The 16,778-nt window shown below is 37.4% G+C and overlaps 1 protein-coding gene across 3 annotated transcripts in view; it reads left to right on the top strand.

Annotated features, from left to right (window-relative positions):
* The first annotated feature begins 1,277 nt into the window (after nt 1–1,277).
* The window catches only part of erbb4b (erb-b2 receptor tyrosine kinase 4b), a 287,765-nt gene continuing 272,264 nt past the window's right edge, over nt 1,278–16,778 (top strand). For 2 of the 3 annotated variants that reach the window (XM_026271454.1, XM_026271455.1), the window contains exon 1: nt 1,278–1,992. In XM_026271454.1, the coding sequence (XP_026127239.1) occupies nt 1,914–1,992 (79 nt within the window). In that variant the 5' untranslated portion in view covers nt 1,278–1,913. The remainder of the gene's footprint in view (nt 1,993–16,778) is intronic. The other variant, XM_026271456.1, reaches the window with a different exon arrangement.

Raw genomic sequence — 16,778 nt, forward strand, 5'->3', positions numbered from 1 at the left:
TTGTTAAGTGATAGCTGATGTTTTATAATATTTAATCAAATTGCAAAACTTAGTTGCTTCTTTAAAAGAGCCAAAGGATAAGAAGCCAATGTCATTTGCAGGGCTGTATGCTTGGGTGGAAACAGCTTGATCTCCTGCTGGCTCTGACCCTCGGTAACCCCAGAGGTGTGGTGATGACTCCCTCCTGTGGTGAAAGGTCAGTACTACAATAACTATGCAGCTGCTATACACCAGCAGATCAGCCTGTCAAACTCTTCTTTGACTCCGTCATAATTGTGATCTAAAAAGCAGAGTTTACAGGAATAAAGATGCAGTGAAAATGAAAGTGCATTGGATATTCTGGTTCAAACCAGTTTCATTTAATCACCACATAGTGTGTGTGTGTGTGTGAATTTATATCATACACACACACACACTTTATAATATTTGCATTTTATGTTTCAGCTACAGATTTCTTGTAGTATGAATCTAATAAACAAATCTTGTGATATTTTGTAATAATACAATACATATCTTGTTACATATATACTGTACACACACACCTTGGGATATTAACATGGATGTGTGTTTGTTTGTGTGTATGAGGTGCACTGAAACATTGGCTGTTTTAGTCAAAACAATGGAATATCCAAACTTTGCACTGTATATTTCTTTTGTTCTTGAGTAATGTGACCTATTTACTGTATATGAGGCGGTGTGAAGCATACCAGATGCTTACTTTATTATTGCGTCCTACAGTCCTCGTCTTTGATAGCAGGTGTGAATGACATGCAGTGTGTCACTGAAGTGACTTGGCTAAGTGTCAGGTTGTAGAGTTTTTCGACCTTAAGAGATCCAGAGATGCTTTACTAAGTCAGTGGCTACTAACATAGCTAGATTTTCTCTGTAACACTTTTATAGCGTTCCTTTTTAATTGATATCACTGCAGGGCTCACACAGTAATAGATGGCTGTAAAATATCAGAACATTTTAAGACTGATTTTCAGCTCTGGAGAAGTCATGTAAATTTATTAAATAATCAATATACATGGTTATATTTATATAAAATGCTAAATTGCGATTTTTAAAAATCACTACAGTAATCTAAGTGATCGGGAAAGTCATAAAAAGATCATGTTAATTCATTGAAATCTGAAATTAAAATATTGACAAACAAACCTTGTACTATCTATATTATAAATGTTATAAACCATAAGCTATTTAGAGATGTATTAAGAAAATGTTTGTTTTATAGGCACATAGACTTCTACAGCCAGCCTTTACAAAAAAAAAAAAAAAAAGAAAGGCTGGGATGGTCCTGTGATGCTACTTTTTATACTTTTGTAAGTGAACTACACATAACTTCTGTAGAGCTTTATTCGAAATAACGATGTCAGCCTGCTTTCTCTGGAAGTTCTTGATGGGAAAACTTTTGAAAAACCTCTTCAAATGTGACCAAATGCCCAGTTGAAGAAGACGCCGTATTCAGAACAAGACAGGTGTATTTAGAAGCGAGCGCTTCTTGAGCCAATCAAAAACTTACGCTGAGCGTGGGAGGGCGGGTTCTTGTCTAATTATACAGACTTTGGACCAATCAGATCAGCGGAGGGCGGTGCGGAGTTTGGTGGGGGCGTGCCTTAGGCTTTGTGCCGTCGCAGCGCTGAAGAGCGTCTGAATAGAGTAGCCTAATTGCATGAGCCTTGAGTCGAGATCCTGTCAAAGCACTATACAGCGAAATTCTCGCACCTGAACTTTTACACTCTTTCCTGAGGACTATTTTACCATTTAAACGGGACGTCTTATCACGTTATTTACTCTGACACGCAATAGCAGCACTTGAGAAGTGACTCCACCGCAGTTGCGTTCCTGTCTTAAGACATTTAAAATAAAAGGATATGGTGTTGGACATGTGAAACACACGGGCAACTTCAAACATGAAGCTGGCATTTTCTCTGTGTTGCCTCGGGGTTCTCCTCACTTCTGTCGCGGTCCGTCTCATCGACTCGCAGCAAGGTGAGTAAACGACTGACCGTCGTCTCGTGCGCAAAGGTGTTTATGCGTCTCGTGCACGCACCTATCAGCTCTGCTTACTTTTTGTGGATGCTTCTCGCGGTACCCATCCTCTGGTACGAGGAACCATTATTGTGTCTGTTCATTTATCTTAACAATAAAACCCTGAAGTATGTATGCGTTATTGTGATGGTAAATGACTGGCATTCATTCAGCACCACAATGATGCAAAGATTTCACGCATAGAGTATCTTATGTGTGTTGGTGTGAAGTAAGCTGGTGTACAGTTGGAGCAGCGGCACTGATAGCGCTGAATGGCACTGCTGAAGTGGCACTGAAAGGGGCATTCAGTCTAACTGGACGTTTGTTTTGTTATTCTCAGTCCGTACACTGTCTGAGAAAGATTTGGAGTGGTCATTGGTTTCCATGCATGTGAAAAGTCACTTCTGTTGCCTTGAGTCGAACCTCTGGTGCGTGCGACTGGTTTGTGGTTGACTTTTCGGGGGCTGGAAACTTAAAATGTCAGCGTGCAATCAAATGCACAGTATTTGATTTCTCATCCGTTTCATTTTTTTTTTTTTTTTATGTAGAAATGCAAAAGTTATGTTATACGTACGCTGTCTTATTACGTCATTTAAGTAGGAATATGTCTATTTCGAATACGTTTTATTGAAAAGTTTGCTCAACTAAACAGACTCGGTGTGTTTGGAATGCAAATAGCTTTTTGGAAAATATAAGACATAACAAAAGTGGCAGATTTGCTATTTCATGGCAAGAATAACCTGAATACGCATCAATGGCGTTCAGATCTCCACATGGTGGTAGTATATGAACCGAGATGGTCTGAATCAAAAATCTCCCCCTCTTTCCCTCTTTCTCTGCACTTTATTGGCATGTACACATATGCGTGCAAATACTGCTGAATCCAAGTATATAATATATAATCTTTAAAAACAATATTATTGAAACCTATCATTTCAATATGTAATATAAAATAAAACGCAAAGCAATAATTTAAGCAAAGCATAATCATTCTCTCGCTCTCTCTCACATACACACACGCAATCACATGCATTGATGAATAGCCATCGTGACAAATTTTCAAACGTAGATCCATCTAGAACAAGCAAATTCATCAATATGAAACCTCGATATCGATTATAGTAGTATAAATGATGCTGTTGCCACCGATCCTCCATCACAGTCGAACTGAATTGACCTCATTAAAAGCATCCAAGAAAACTTTTATAGCGAATTTATTACGCCATTCGATGAATTTGAAAACCTCGAAACTATTTCAAATATCCCTTGTGTCTTTATGCGCATTTTGCGTTGTTCGTTTTAACTTCTTATCAGTTTTTATAGTGACGATTAGACAGACTGACTAGTAACTAACGGGTAAAATCGAGTCTTTTCAAATGACTAATCAAAAGCAGGTAAAGAGCACGAACTAATCAGGTCTAATGGTTAGTTACTGATCTCCGTGTCATTGGCAAAGGCACGCGCTCCTGACGCACTTCTGCGCTCCGCCGCGCTGCCGGAGGAGAAGCGATGCTGATCCAATTGTTATTTTAGATTAAATAAATTACAAAGCCTGAAGGGAGAGCGATTTTAATGGGTTTACAGGTAAAAACAACAACACTGTAGGGATATTCAGCAAAGTTACAGTTGTTAAAAGTAAATAACACATTTACTTTGAAAACAAATGATGTAGCTACTGTAGCTCCGGATTGTTTTCTTTTGCTTGCAACAGAAGCAGAACCACCTTTTTGTTTTTAAGTTTAATGAAGAACTGTTTTGAAAGTGCAGGTTTGAAGAACATTAACCTTCACCAAAAAAAAAAAACAAAAAAAAAAAAAAACAAGTAATATGGTAATGGATTTGCTCTGAACTATTGTTGGGTAGTTCAATATGTTGTGTAGTGGTTTGACCTGGTATACTTCATCTAAAACTTGTTTCCAGTTCATCTATAATTACTGTGCATGCTGGTTTTATGAGGTAATATTCATATGGAGACATTTGAAGTTTAAATACTTGTAAAAATTGATTTGTCACATCAGAGGTACATTTTGAAAGAACATTAAGGTAAAAATGTGATTTAAAAATGTTTGCCACATATGACGTATACAGTTTTCCATATGCAGGACAGTTTTAGCCTTTAAATGAAAGGAAATAAAGGTTTAACTACCAAATATAATGAAATTTAAGCAAGTAAATACAGAAGTCTATAACTGCTTTAATATTTATAGTTGAAAAGTATGCATAAATATTAAATACTAAACATACATATTTAAAATGATCTTGTTTTGGTCATTAATATGTTAATTTTAAGGAGTTATTGCTGTCAATAAATAGTCTCATCAGTTCCAGGCTGTAATATGGGAAATAATTAAAGTGTGTCTTTCTGTTGATTGCAAAGTTAATGAAAGGGTTAATAATTATGATGATGAGAGATCTGACCACTGCAGTGTGCTGTTGTTAAGTTGGCTGTATTACTCATTATTGTGATCCGTATCGGTTATCACTTCAGTCTGTCTGAAGACGGCCGTGAATTTAAATCAGTCTCTTCCGTGACATTTAGGAGCCGTGCCAGTAGCAAGACTTGTGGGGAATAGTAGGAACACAAATATCAGTTTGTTAATCGGCTTAGCTTTGGATTAAGTCCCGTCAGTGAGACTGGCTGCTGATGAAAATTAATCGTTCAGCAATTTAGCTCTCTTTTTCACTATCTGATCTTTTTCTTGGATGGATTCCCTGTTACAATGGAGCTGTGTAACAAGCATGAGGAGTATATCACATAATAAAAAATAATGTGAAAAAAAAGTCCTTAAAATTGTGCCAAACTTAACTAGATTAATGTTATTTGACTTGTGACCGTAGCATAACCCTTTTAGGTGTTAAATTTCCCTTTTTTGCATAAAAAAATTGCTTTGGATTAAGTGTTTAAATCAAGGAAAAACATTCTAAATTGAATTAAAATAAGTCAAGATTATTATTATTATTTTTAACCAATCTTTAAAGGAATAAATATTTATACGAAGATGAAATTTTTGATGACTGTGGGAAAGTAAGTTTATTATTTATTTTTTTTAAAGCTAGCCTCTTGAGGTTTCACACAAGTTTTGATTGACAGGTCCCATATGAGGCCAGAGTATCCCACGGGAATCTTCTGTCTTTTTTTTTTTTTCTCCTCACTTTTTTGGAAAAGATTCACTACTCTATCAAATGCGTTTATAAGCTTGCGGTCTTCCCTAATGGAATGCTTTTTTTTAACACTGTTGTTTACTCAGATCCTTTTGTATTTGTCCTTTATAACATGTAACTCCGTCTGCGGCGTATGATATGCCACAGATTTGTTTGCAAGGCACTGTAAATTTATTTCCAGTCTCGCACCTCTCAAGTTCACAGTACATCTAAATGTTTACACACTGTGGCACAGACATGAAGCCCTATCAGCAAAGAAGGGTAAAGTATTTACTTTTATCGTTCCAGTCGAAGCGCAGCATCTCTCACTCTCTTTTATTTCGTCAAAGCGAGAGGCCACGGTGCTACAAACGCCTGCCCACACGGCAATAACCCATTGTCTCACAAAGCCCATTTATTCAGTTTTTCTCCATCTTGGTCCAAGAAAGGCAGGCTGACCTCTGAGCCTGTGTGTCTCAATGGGAAGAAAAGCAGCCTTTGATTCTGTTAGGAGCGCCAACTCCTGCCAAGCGAAGGCGGGTTCCTGCGCAGCGTGTTGCTCTCTGCTTCGGCTTTGAGTGTCTCTCTCTCCTACTGGAAGTGCACTGACTGACTGCTGCCGCTGTTGTACATGCGCTGCCTCATCCTTCCAGAGGCTAATGGGAATTTGATGAGTTGTTTGAGGATCTGATCATTTTGCTTATTCGTTCTGTCATTTTCTCTCAGTCTCTTAGACTTGTCATAGAATTCTACACTAATTTAACCTACAAAAGCTGCCCCCGGGCTCATTTGACAGATTTTTGTGAGGCACAGGGATGATGCCTAAATGGTAACATCATCTTAAAGGAATAGTTCACCCCAAAATGTACATTTTGTCTCATTTATTTTCTTTGGATCTACATATTTCTTTCGGGCTGCACAATGAGAAATATAACATAAAGGTGAGTAAATGATGACAGAATTTAGATTTTTGGGAGTACTGTCCTTTAAAAAAAAAAAATCTCTAGCAAGATTCGGTCTTATGGTGTTCATCTTGTTTTTATTGCATCATAAACATCTAGATCAGCTGGAACTGACATGGAGGCATGTTTTTAGATGTATTATTACACTGTTGCACAGCATACAGTATGCATGAAAATTTGCTCTTCCTTATATAATTATTCAAAAATAGAACATATGTAACACATTTATATGCATGACTGTCTATATATAAATATACAAACAATACTGAATTTACCTAGTTTTCAGTTCACTTTTTTTCTTTTTTCTTTCTTTTTTATGCGAATTCATGGGATTTTGGATAAAATGTGCTGAATGAAAACAGTAGAATGTGCATAAAAGAACACATGCCTTTTCAGGCGGATACATTTTTTATTCAGTAAGAATAAATTGAACTTGAAACATAATCCTAAAAACGCTGTGTTCATGGTGTGAAGCATTGAAAAGAACCCAGTGAGATTTGATGTAATGTCAAAGGATGTCCATCTGACAGATGCACATAGACCCCCCCCCCCAAAAAAAAGCATATTAAAACACACCCTGTGCACTTTCACCAAACAATTTTTTTTTTTAATCAATTAAATTAAATGACATGGTATTTTAGCAGTTACTAAGCAAAATTGTGCCACAGTTAGTACCAACAAGTGTGAAATGCCTTTATAGAGCATGAAGTTTAACACTTACAGAGACCGCACAGTGTCCGTAATGGAGAGAGACCGAAAGAGAGAGGATGTGTTTATAATGTGGCCTTTCTTGTGTGAATTTGTTCACGTGCTGTTTACAATCTTCTACTGTATTGTTTCGACACATTACTGAACTGCTATCAGTATTCATGGATGCAGTATCTGATTCTGATCATGGTTAAAAGGATATGGCGACTCGTGTAATTCATAATGCAAAATTGTTTGCAGACAAAACATTCATTTTGACAATAGCTTTTCCCAAGCATACACTGAGTATCTAAGAGAATCGCATCAGACAGTAGCTGCCTATTTTCCTTTCCAGTCTAGTTACACGGTAAGTCAGAAGTTCAAATCATTTAACCTCGGACTGCACAGTTCTGCTGGCTAGGGATGCTGTCTCTTTATCTAGAACAGCAGTGATTGCCAGATCGACCCCACGTTGCTGTTTTCTTGATTCCAATTTTTACAAGTTCACCAGTGATGTATTGAAACAAGAGCAGTCTCGGTTTGAAGTGAATGTGATGGAATCAAATTGTTTTGAGCTAAGAGAGGCAGTAGAACGGTTACAGCATGAGAAAACACCCTTCTGTCCGTGTTAAAGCTGGCATCTCTTTGTAACATTTGATGTCCTCTGTGCCCGAAAATCCAATGTTCGAAGTTCAGTGCAAGTAAAGCTCAATCAAAAGCACTTCTTTGATTAAAAAGAATAATTTTGACTCCTATCCTCTTTTCTTTAAAAATAATTGAGTACCGTGTGCCACAACTAAATTGGGCCATGTTTTTGAGGGCATAAAAGCAGAAATGTGAAGCTTATAATTTGAGCACTTACATGTATTCATCTGCTAAAACTTACTATTTGAGGTGTAAAGTTTTATGTTTAAATCATAATTTTTAGAGTTATTTTGTGGTGTTGTAATGTATAACTACAGTACACTGAAAAGTTAAGTAAGGGAATTTTTACTGTAAAGTGCATTTCATTTTGTGTTATTCAACATTATGATGCAAGTGCTGTCTATTGATATTACTTGTACTGAACATCGTTCACATTATGAAAATTAGCCTTTTTGGAGGGACAAGTGCACATAATTTTTTTGTGACAGTCAACATTATGATGCAAGTGCTGTTCGATTGAGATGGTTCCGGACCGGTCTGTATTTTAATATCTATGGTTTTTTTTTTACACTTGTTTTATCATTCACCATGCAAAAGTTGCTTTAAAACTGAATATCTCCTCAACAAACCACACAATTTAGGTCTCATTCATGTCTGTGGTGGTAAAAGAGTTGTCATTTGGGTCACTGGCGTTTGTTTAAACCTCTAACCCTAAGTGTGAGTTTTAGCCAACACTGCTATTGATATAATTTAAACATACCAGCTAACCATTAGCTGCAATTTTCACGTTTCCAGACTGAAGATTTAGTCCGTTTCACCCAAGTCAGAGTCCAGACGAGCAGTCAAGTTTAATAATAGTTCTGTTTAGTTTTAAGTGACAAGGGTGAAAGAGTGACAGCCAAGCAAGCAATAAACTGCGCAGCACCAATCGCTATTGTTTCAACCAAACTCAAGTTCCACCTCTCGGCACTGACAAAATTCATAACGTTCAGTGCTCTCACTCATTCTACAAAGTGCTATTCAGATGTTCATGAGCTGTTCAGACGTTTGTGACTATGATGTTTGAGAGCTGCTTTTGTCCCTCTCTCCCAAATCCAAAGACAGGCTTTGTCAGCCTACAATTAAGAACAGCAGAGGGGCTGTTAATAAGTGCCATTCCGAGGATTTTCTTCTGCGTGAGGACAGAGATGGAGAAAATGAAACATTGGCTCTGATTGACACTGCCAATCTTTTAATACAGAGTTGTCCTGCTCTCCAGGCTTCTCCCTCCGTCTGCTTCAATTCTTCCTTTCAACTTCTTTCATCCCTTTTCTTGTGCATGCCACAAAAGAAAGAAATTAGTATGACAATGCATATAGGCCTAATCTTTGCCAAAATGCACTCATTACTGCAGCGCGTGGAATTAAAAGCGATTGGACGGAATTAAAGTTAATTGTGCATCCCCAATTTCTTGTCTTTTTTCCCCTTGTTGTTCCCTCTGAGGTCGCTGACAACTAAGTGAGCTGTTTCTCCTTATTTAAACCCCGCCCTCCTCCCCTTTCAGCTTTTTCCAAACTCCTGAATAATGAACTTAACAAATAAAAGAATAATTACAGACTTGTGTTCTTGGCTATAAACGAAATGCACCTCCCTTTAATGAGCGTTTCATGTTTTTCTTTCTTGTGAGGGGCTGCAGAAGGGATAGTTTCTCTGTATGCCTTGCACTCTTTCCCTGTAATCCTTTTTTTTTTTATAAATATATTCAGTGCTAATCTGCTTTAGCAATGTTATTGCAGGAAGGCTTTGAGTGATACTGACTGTTTCAAAATGACTGTGGTGCACGATTGAATCTTACTCTTGATTTGCTAATATGTGTGTGAGTAAATATCTGAAGAGCAGTCAAATATGTGGATGAATGGATTAGCGCTGAATATTTTACTGGTGCTTGTCTTTTAATATATTTTATATATACACTCTAAAAAATGCTAGGTTAAAAACAACCCTCCTTAGGTTATTTGGCAACCCAGTGCTATGGTATATATTGGACACAGCAGATTCTGGGTTATTTTGACCCAGCTGACTGTCATCTCATTCTTATGTTGCGTTGAATAAAATAATATAATTTACACCTCATTAAAGACATAAATAATTGAAATAAAATGTATACAAACCTTTATTTACCCAAAAGATTGCACCAAATCAGTTAAAAAGCCTGTGTGTTTCAATGGATGTCTTATCCATTACTAATAGCTTATGCAATTTTACATTTATTTATTTAGTTATTGATTTTTTTGGCAGTCAACGGACTGTCAAAATGAATTTTAAGTACTCGATGAGTGTGTGTGTTTTAGCAGCATTAATAGAACCAAATTGCAGTTCTCAAACACTCCCCCATCCCACCTTAAACTCATACCCTTTGCTCTAAAATCATTGATTTTATCAGTTTTAATATTCAGATTGTAGTTTGATTTGTTGCAGAGATTGCACACTTCACCTTTAAGTCATTTCTCTTTCGTTCAGTGTTCCTCTCTCCATTTTTTATGTCATTGCTGTATAATTAAATGTTTGTATTCCCTCCCAGGGCCGGATTTTCATTGTGCTGCACGCAACAGACACATTTTGTCCCCACTAATGAAGCTCTTATGGATATGAGCGGTTATAGGTGATTTTGCAGCTTGTAAGGAGACATTTGGGAGAGGGGAAGTAGAAGAGATGGAAAATGTGAGCGCAAATGAAAGATTTAGAGGGGAGGAAAAAGACACTGAAGAATAAAAGAAAGTACTTAAGAGAAAAGTGAATGCTTATGCTATTTATGATAGCAAAAATGGAGAAATGTGAAATGAAAGTTAATGGCAAAGTGTGAAAAGAAGCAATAATGTGATTTAAAGATGGCAGAAACGTAAAAAGGTGGAAAGGGATAACAATGAGACTGAATTACAGGGTCAGGCCAGCGCTGCATCTGCTGATCTCTAATGTTGGCCAGCAGACTGTGCCAGTCTCTTGTGGGCCAGCAGTCACCTTGGTGCAGAGGAGAAATAACGTCGGCCGTAAAGGGACATAAAGCACTGAATGAGATGAAAGGGGTAAAGGCAATTGACCTTGGCTGGCTGACTGACTGCAGGAGAGATGAGCCATGTGCTGAGCAAGGACTGTCGTTCAACCAGAGGAACGGAAAGATGCTGTATTTGTGTCTGTCTGCCGAATTATTTTTTCTCTATGAAAGTCTGTTTTTAGCTTCGTTTTACCTGGAAGTGATACTGAGCGATTTCCCCAATGAATGGACTTTGAAAAGAGCTCATTCATCTGTAGATGGCAGAGTTGGAAGCAAAGAACATTTCTTCTTCTTTTTTTTATTTTTTATACCAGGAACTGAATGATGTTCGGATGGCTCTCAGGAGCTGGATCAGAACCAGACAGTGCAGCCATTGTAGGCCAGTCGATTTCCGAGCGACTTTATTTTATTAAATTGATGGTCACACTGGTTTATTAAAAGAATAGTTCACCCAAAAATGAACATTCTGTCATTAATTACTCACCCTCATGTTGTTCCAAACCTGTAAGACTTTTCTTTGTTCATCTTTGGAACGCAAATTAAGATATTTTTGATGAAATTCTAGACCTTTGAGTCGGTGTAGTTTCCCAATGCAGTGCAACCTGCAATAAAAAAGAACATATACTGTACAGTATAAATTAATATATGGGTAAATGAGTTAACTTTTTTTTTTTTACAATTGCTATTTAAAATAGAAAATATAGTGAGTTGCCTGGATTACATTTTTGCCACCTCTAAAATGACTGAGAAGTCATCATATAATTTTGTAAACAGACGCAGATATTTTGCATAAATTTCATGAATTTAGTGATTCATCATTTCAACATTTGGAAATGGAATTGCATGTCTGATTCCCTAAATAAACCTCTAAACTACTGAAAAAACAGTTAAGGGAACCACATTCAGAAACATAACGGTTCGGAACATAATGCTAGATTCCTTAGAATTCCTATCTCTAGTATAAGGTGATTCAGTGGAGTAGAAAATTAAGGGCAGCACTGCAGGGTTTAGTAGGACTTTGGGCTTTGCATAGCAATTTTGTTGCAATGTCATCTCTGTTGAGTTTTGCCTTCTGTGACTATTTACTGTGGACAGCGGTGCTTAATCTAGGAGGCCTGCTGGTGAGCTGGCTATAGATGGTTTGTTTCACACTTGTACACACACACACACACACACACACACACACACACATGACCGAGACTGAAACTTGCTCTGCTGGTTGAATGTCCCCTGCTCCCAATACACATGCATAAAGACACATTAAACCCCCCAGCAAGGTGAACAGAATGCTGATGCAGGATGATTTTGGAATATGGAGGGAGAGAGACGGCAAACATGAGAGGTGAGTGAAGAGGGTCTCTAATTTTAGCTGCAAAGACTCGAAGGCCAGATATTCGCTTCTTTTTCGTTCCCTTTTTTGGCTTGGGGTTGAGTGAAAGGGGCATGGGTACGGTTCCCAGGAGTGCTGGGTAAAGCAGCCGCTATCATAGAGGCTGGACAGCCCAATTAATCAGAACTCACTCTGGGGAGCCACAAGCCTCTGACAGGGACGTTTCATTCTGGCCCGCCACCGGACACCCTGAGTCTGTCTTCTACACAACCGCAGCATGTCGCTAGCTTTTTCGGTCTCTATCTCTCACCGCTGTTCCATCTTTTCTCCCTCCAAACTCACCGCTGGCACACCCCAGGGATGCCCGAAGGATTATGATCTGTGCTATGCAGAAGAACAATATACCAAACAACAGTTATGCCACCTACTGTACTGCGTTCACTTCCTATGCAAAACACTTCAGGTTAATTATTTATTATCATTGTTATTTAGACAGGTAAATTGCATACCAGTATGTCTACTCTTATCATATTTACTCATTTCCTCGATCAGCAGAATCCTACGTTACTGCCTTCCATCGAAAGTCATCACATCAGACCTAATCAACAACATCAGTGTGAGCATGGATAAAATCTGTACACCTTCAACATATGTTTATAATGGATTTTTCTGGTGACTTTTATATTTCTTAAGACACTACCATTTAAAGTTTGGGATCAGGTTTAAAAAAATAATTAAATTGATTAATGAAGAGATGTTTATGTTGTTACAAAATATTTGTTTCGGATAAACGTTGTTCTTTTTGAAGGTTTTCCCCAGAGTCAAAAAACTGTCAGTTTCCACAAACATCAGGATCATTTGACACTTAAGACTAGAGGAATGGCTGCTGAAAATTAATCTTTGCCATCTAAGGAATAAATTATAATTTGAAATGTATTCAAATATAAAACAAATACTTTAAAATATTATAATGTTTAAAAATAGGAATGTTTTTATTGAGTTTTTTATAAAATAAATGGAGCCCTTGGTGAGCATAAAGTTGACTGACCACAGACTTTTGAATGGTAGTTCTTATGGATATGATTGTTATAAAAAAAGAGTTCAGAATAGTTGCAATAGTGAAAGGCTGGATACTGTGCATAGATATTAAGGTGTTTGGAAATGTGAATAGAGAGCTTTCTCCAGGTACTGCAGACCTACCTGATTAAGGTTTGGATTTGAGTTGGAGAAGCTGATCATAGACCAGCTGTTATAGTTACGATTTCTTTTCCCCCAGTGCTGTAATCAGAAGCAGCAAGCAGTGAATTAAGTGAGATAATTCCACCCCAAATTGCTAGCATTTGCTTTTAACTGTGCATGCATACACACAACATGCCCATGTCCAGAGGAAGACTTCCGTTCCGCACATCCTATGTGTAAGCTGCTTTGCTTATGAATAATAAATAAATATATATCATGTATTTATTTCATGTATTGTTTAAATTACTAGAGAGTTTAATGCAGTTGGTGCTAAAGTTGCTTAGTGTATAAACTCCGCTTGCACAGGGCCTTAAAGGGACAGTCTTTTCCACTCATCTTCTCTCCCTCATTTGACATTTTCCAATTTTCTCCTTGTCGCTTGTTAAGTCATGGCTTGGGATTTGATTTGAGAGTGATTTTATTTGTGATTGCGCATTTCTGTGGAGGGTCGTGTAAATCTTCTGACATCCTCTGGTAAATTCAGTCTTTTTTTGTCATCTGTCTTTCTATCTCGAGTGAACAAACTCTTGATCTTGTTTTTATAGTCTGACTAAACACTGTTTGGGCGACCCACTGCTTTCTTGTTCTTTTTCTGCATCTTTCTCTATGGGCTCTTTCACTGATGCCAAAAGCTTGTGTGCTTGATTTCTTTTTCTTGACCAACCATAACTGATTACTGCAAACAATATGGGTTAGAAGAAATGTGGAGAAAATCTGTTTAAGGAAGAAGAGGAAGTTCAAAGGAAGTGTTTGGCACAGGGGACACAAACACAATTCCAGGTTAATGCATCAGTTGTTTATGAGCTAATAAAAACACTATCAGTATGATTTTTAGGAAAGATGTCTATTGTGTTAACTAAAAAAGTGAAATTAGAATTTATACATATATTTTATACAGTTATATAAATCATAACCTGCAGATTTGGTGCTAAAGAAACATTTATTATTTTCAGTGTTTTCAAACCGTTCATAATTTGCTTAACATTTTTTATGGGAAGTGGTTTAAATTTTTCATAATTTCCTAATGAATAAATGGAGTAGCATTTATACGAAATAACAATCTTTTGTACAAATGTAAAAGTCTATTGCATTTGTATTTATTTTTTTAATTTTTTTTTACATTTTTTAAACATTTATTGTACATTCATTTATTTGACAGATTATTTTATCAAAAGTGCATCTAAACAGTTTTGTGTGTTCTCAGTGAATCAAACTCATGGCCTTGGTGTTTGTAGCACCAAGTTCTAGTTATTCTCTTACAGGATCTCCCATTGGTAAATTACTATAATTTGCAATGGCCAATTGTGCAGCTAACCAATAGCTTTACAGGCACCCAACAGTAAGAACGCTCACACTATAACAAGCATTATAGCCATTCGTTGAACTCTTAAGTGTGAATCCCCAGTAACTGTATCCCTTGAGTATCCTGAGCATCTCCTTGTGTGATCCTCAGGTACTCCCATCATCTTCTGTGCTCCTCTAAGCATGTGTTCAGGTGTCTACGCTGTGGCCTGTGCAGTGATAATAGCCAGCTTGGTGCTTCCCAGACTCCTCTCCCATTACCTGTGTTCCCTCCTGGGGCTGAGCCTGTAAAAGAACACCACGCTCGGAGACGGGCCAAAGCCCCGAACAACAAACATGCTGTCTCTGAATTAAACAGCCCCTGTGATGGAGGAGCCATCTCTGAGGAGTTTCTTTGATCACGTGATCCAATGTGGAACATATCCAGCATTTTTTTTTACTCCCCTCAGACACTGTGTCTTCTCGGGTAGCTCAACCTGAAAGTGGTTTTGTGGATTCGGGTTTGCATTTATTCAGTGTAAAAACTGGAAGCTCCAAGTGTGGGAGGAGAAAGTGCTGTCTCTTTCCCTATATTTCCCACTCACCCGCTGACAGGCACAGAATGAATAAAACATTGTACAAGACATTGTACAGATTTTCTTATTGGGAAAGAGAAAACTTGTCATTAGTTGTTTACCCAGACAGTGATGGTAATATTATACATTGCTATGCTTTACAAAACAGCAAAGTATCCCCCCCCCCTTGCATTTGTCAGTTGTTTGTTCTTTGCTATAGGTGCTTTTATGGCATGTTTAAGCCCAAAAGCTGGTTGATTGATTGATTGATTGATTGAGCAAAAAATAGATGTGTGTGTATGTGTGTATATATATTTCTATACATATATATTTTTTCTAATTATTTGTGTAGCACGTCACTGTAATATTAGACATGCAATCCAAAAAAAAAGTCATACAAAGTCATACTTCAGTCATACACTGAAAAATCATAGTTAAATGTCACTTAGGGATATAATATTCTATTGTGTGACATTTCCAGTCACGCACAATTTATCGAATTATGCTAAAAAGTGTTAAAATAGTATTTAATTGTATTTAGCTTAAATAAAATGCTTGCTACAAAATAAATATTAACAGTATATCAATACACATGCTATGTCATTTACACTAAAGTTTATTTTAAGGGAATTTAATTGATAAAAATATAGACTACAGTGACATGTATTCTTGTTTCTGTCTCATGTGAAATGACAGTATGCATCTAGCTGGGCAATTTTTTTTTTGTGTGTGTGTGTGAGGTCTTGTTTTTCTTATTATTTTGCATGTATCCAACTGGGCTTTTTTCCACTTCGCGCTCTCTATTCGGAGTTCATGACTCGTTCAAGCTTACATCTAATTAGAGTACTTGTTCAACTCAGTTTATACATGTTTTCAGTGCCCCGTCTCTTCCTGAGCAAACCAAGCTATGGCAGCTATTGCCGTCCTGACCTGTTAACATAGTTTACACTACATATCTTCAGCAACACTTTTGTTTCTTTACAAAATGTTCTCCCATCTAAGAACTAACTAAGCCAAGCCTTGCTTGGCTTAAAGAGGTCAAATGAGAACGGGAGTGCTCATGGTTGTATGGCTGTAATACATTTGGTAAAATATTTATCATAGTTTCTAAATAATTTTTCATACTGCTAATGAGCAAGTATGGACTACTGTAGGTTTGGGATTTAGAGCAGAATGCTTGAGGAATATTAGTATTGTGGTGCCTTACAAGTCTTGTAATCACACTGTGACCTCCCCATATGCCCAACCTCATCCCACAATGCCCAGAGTCCATCCCCTCACACCCTGCCCATCCTCAATGAGCTACAACCAGCCGTGTAGCCAGTGTCAGTGTGGCATGGGTTTAATTAGCCGGGTATAAGGGCACCCAGCTGCCAGGTCCCATCATTCTAATGGGCACTCATACTCCGTGCCCCTGGGGGAGCTGGCAGGTTCAGCTGCTCTCCCCACTAGCACTCCTCCATGAGCCAGGTCAGCAAAGAGAGAGTTTTATTTTCTCTGCCGTTTTGTAATTGCATGTATAGTGTCTGAAAGTCCACTTGTGAAAATGCTTCTGTTTTGTGCTTTTAATGAAAGTAGAAGACAGGTTTGTCTAAAACCTGATTATCAAGTTCTCCAGCATGATTTGCAAATTATCAAAAGAGCATCTTGTGCTTAAAGTGAAGCGTGAAAATGTGAACTTTTGTCAAATACATGACAGAAATATTGCAGAATCCGGAATATTTCTTGTTTAATTTTTATTTTATTGGTTTAAATTAGATTTTAACTTTAGGACCCCACTGCACAGGTGAGATTAAAATATTACCATATTCTCAATGCCATAATTGAATTTTTATCCTTAATGTGCTCTTTGATAT

The sequence above is a fragment of the Carassius auratus genome, chromosome 9, assembly GCF_003368295.1.
Source record: "Carassius auratus strain Wakin chromosome 9, ASM336829v1, whole genome shotgun sequence".
Taxonomy (NCBI): domain Eukaryota; kingdom Metazoa; phylum Chordata; class Actinopteri; order Cypriniformes; family Cyprinidae; genus Carassius; species Carassius auratus.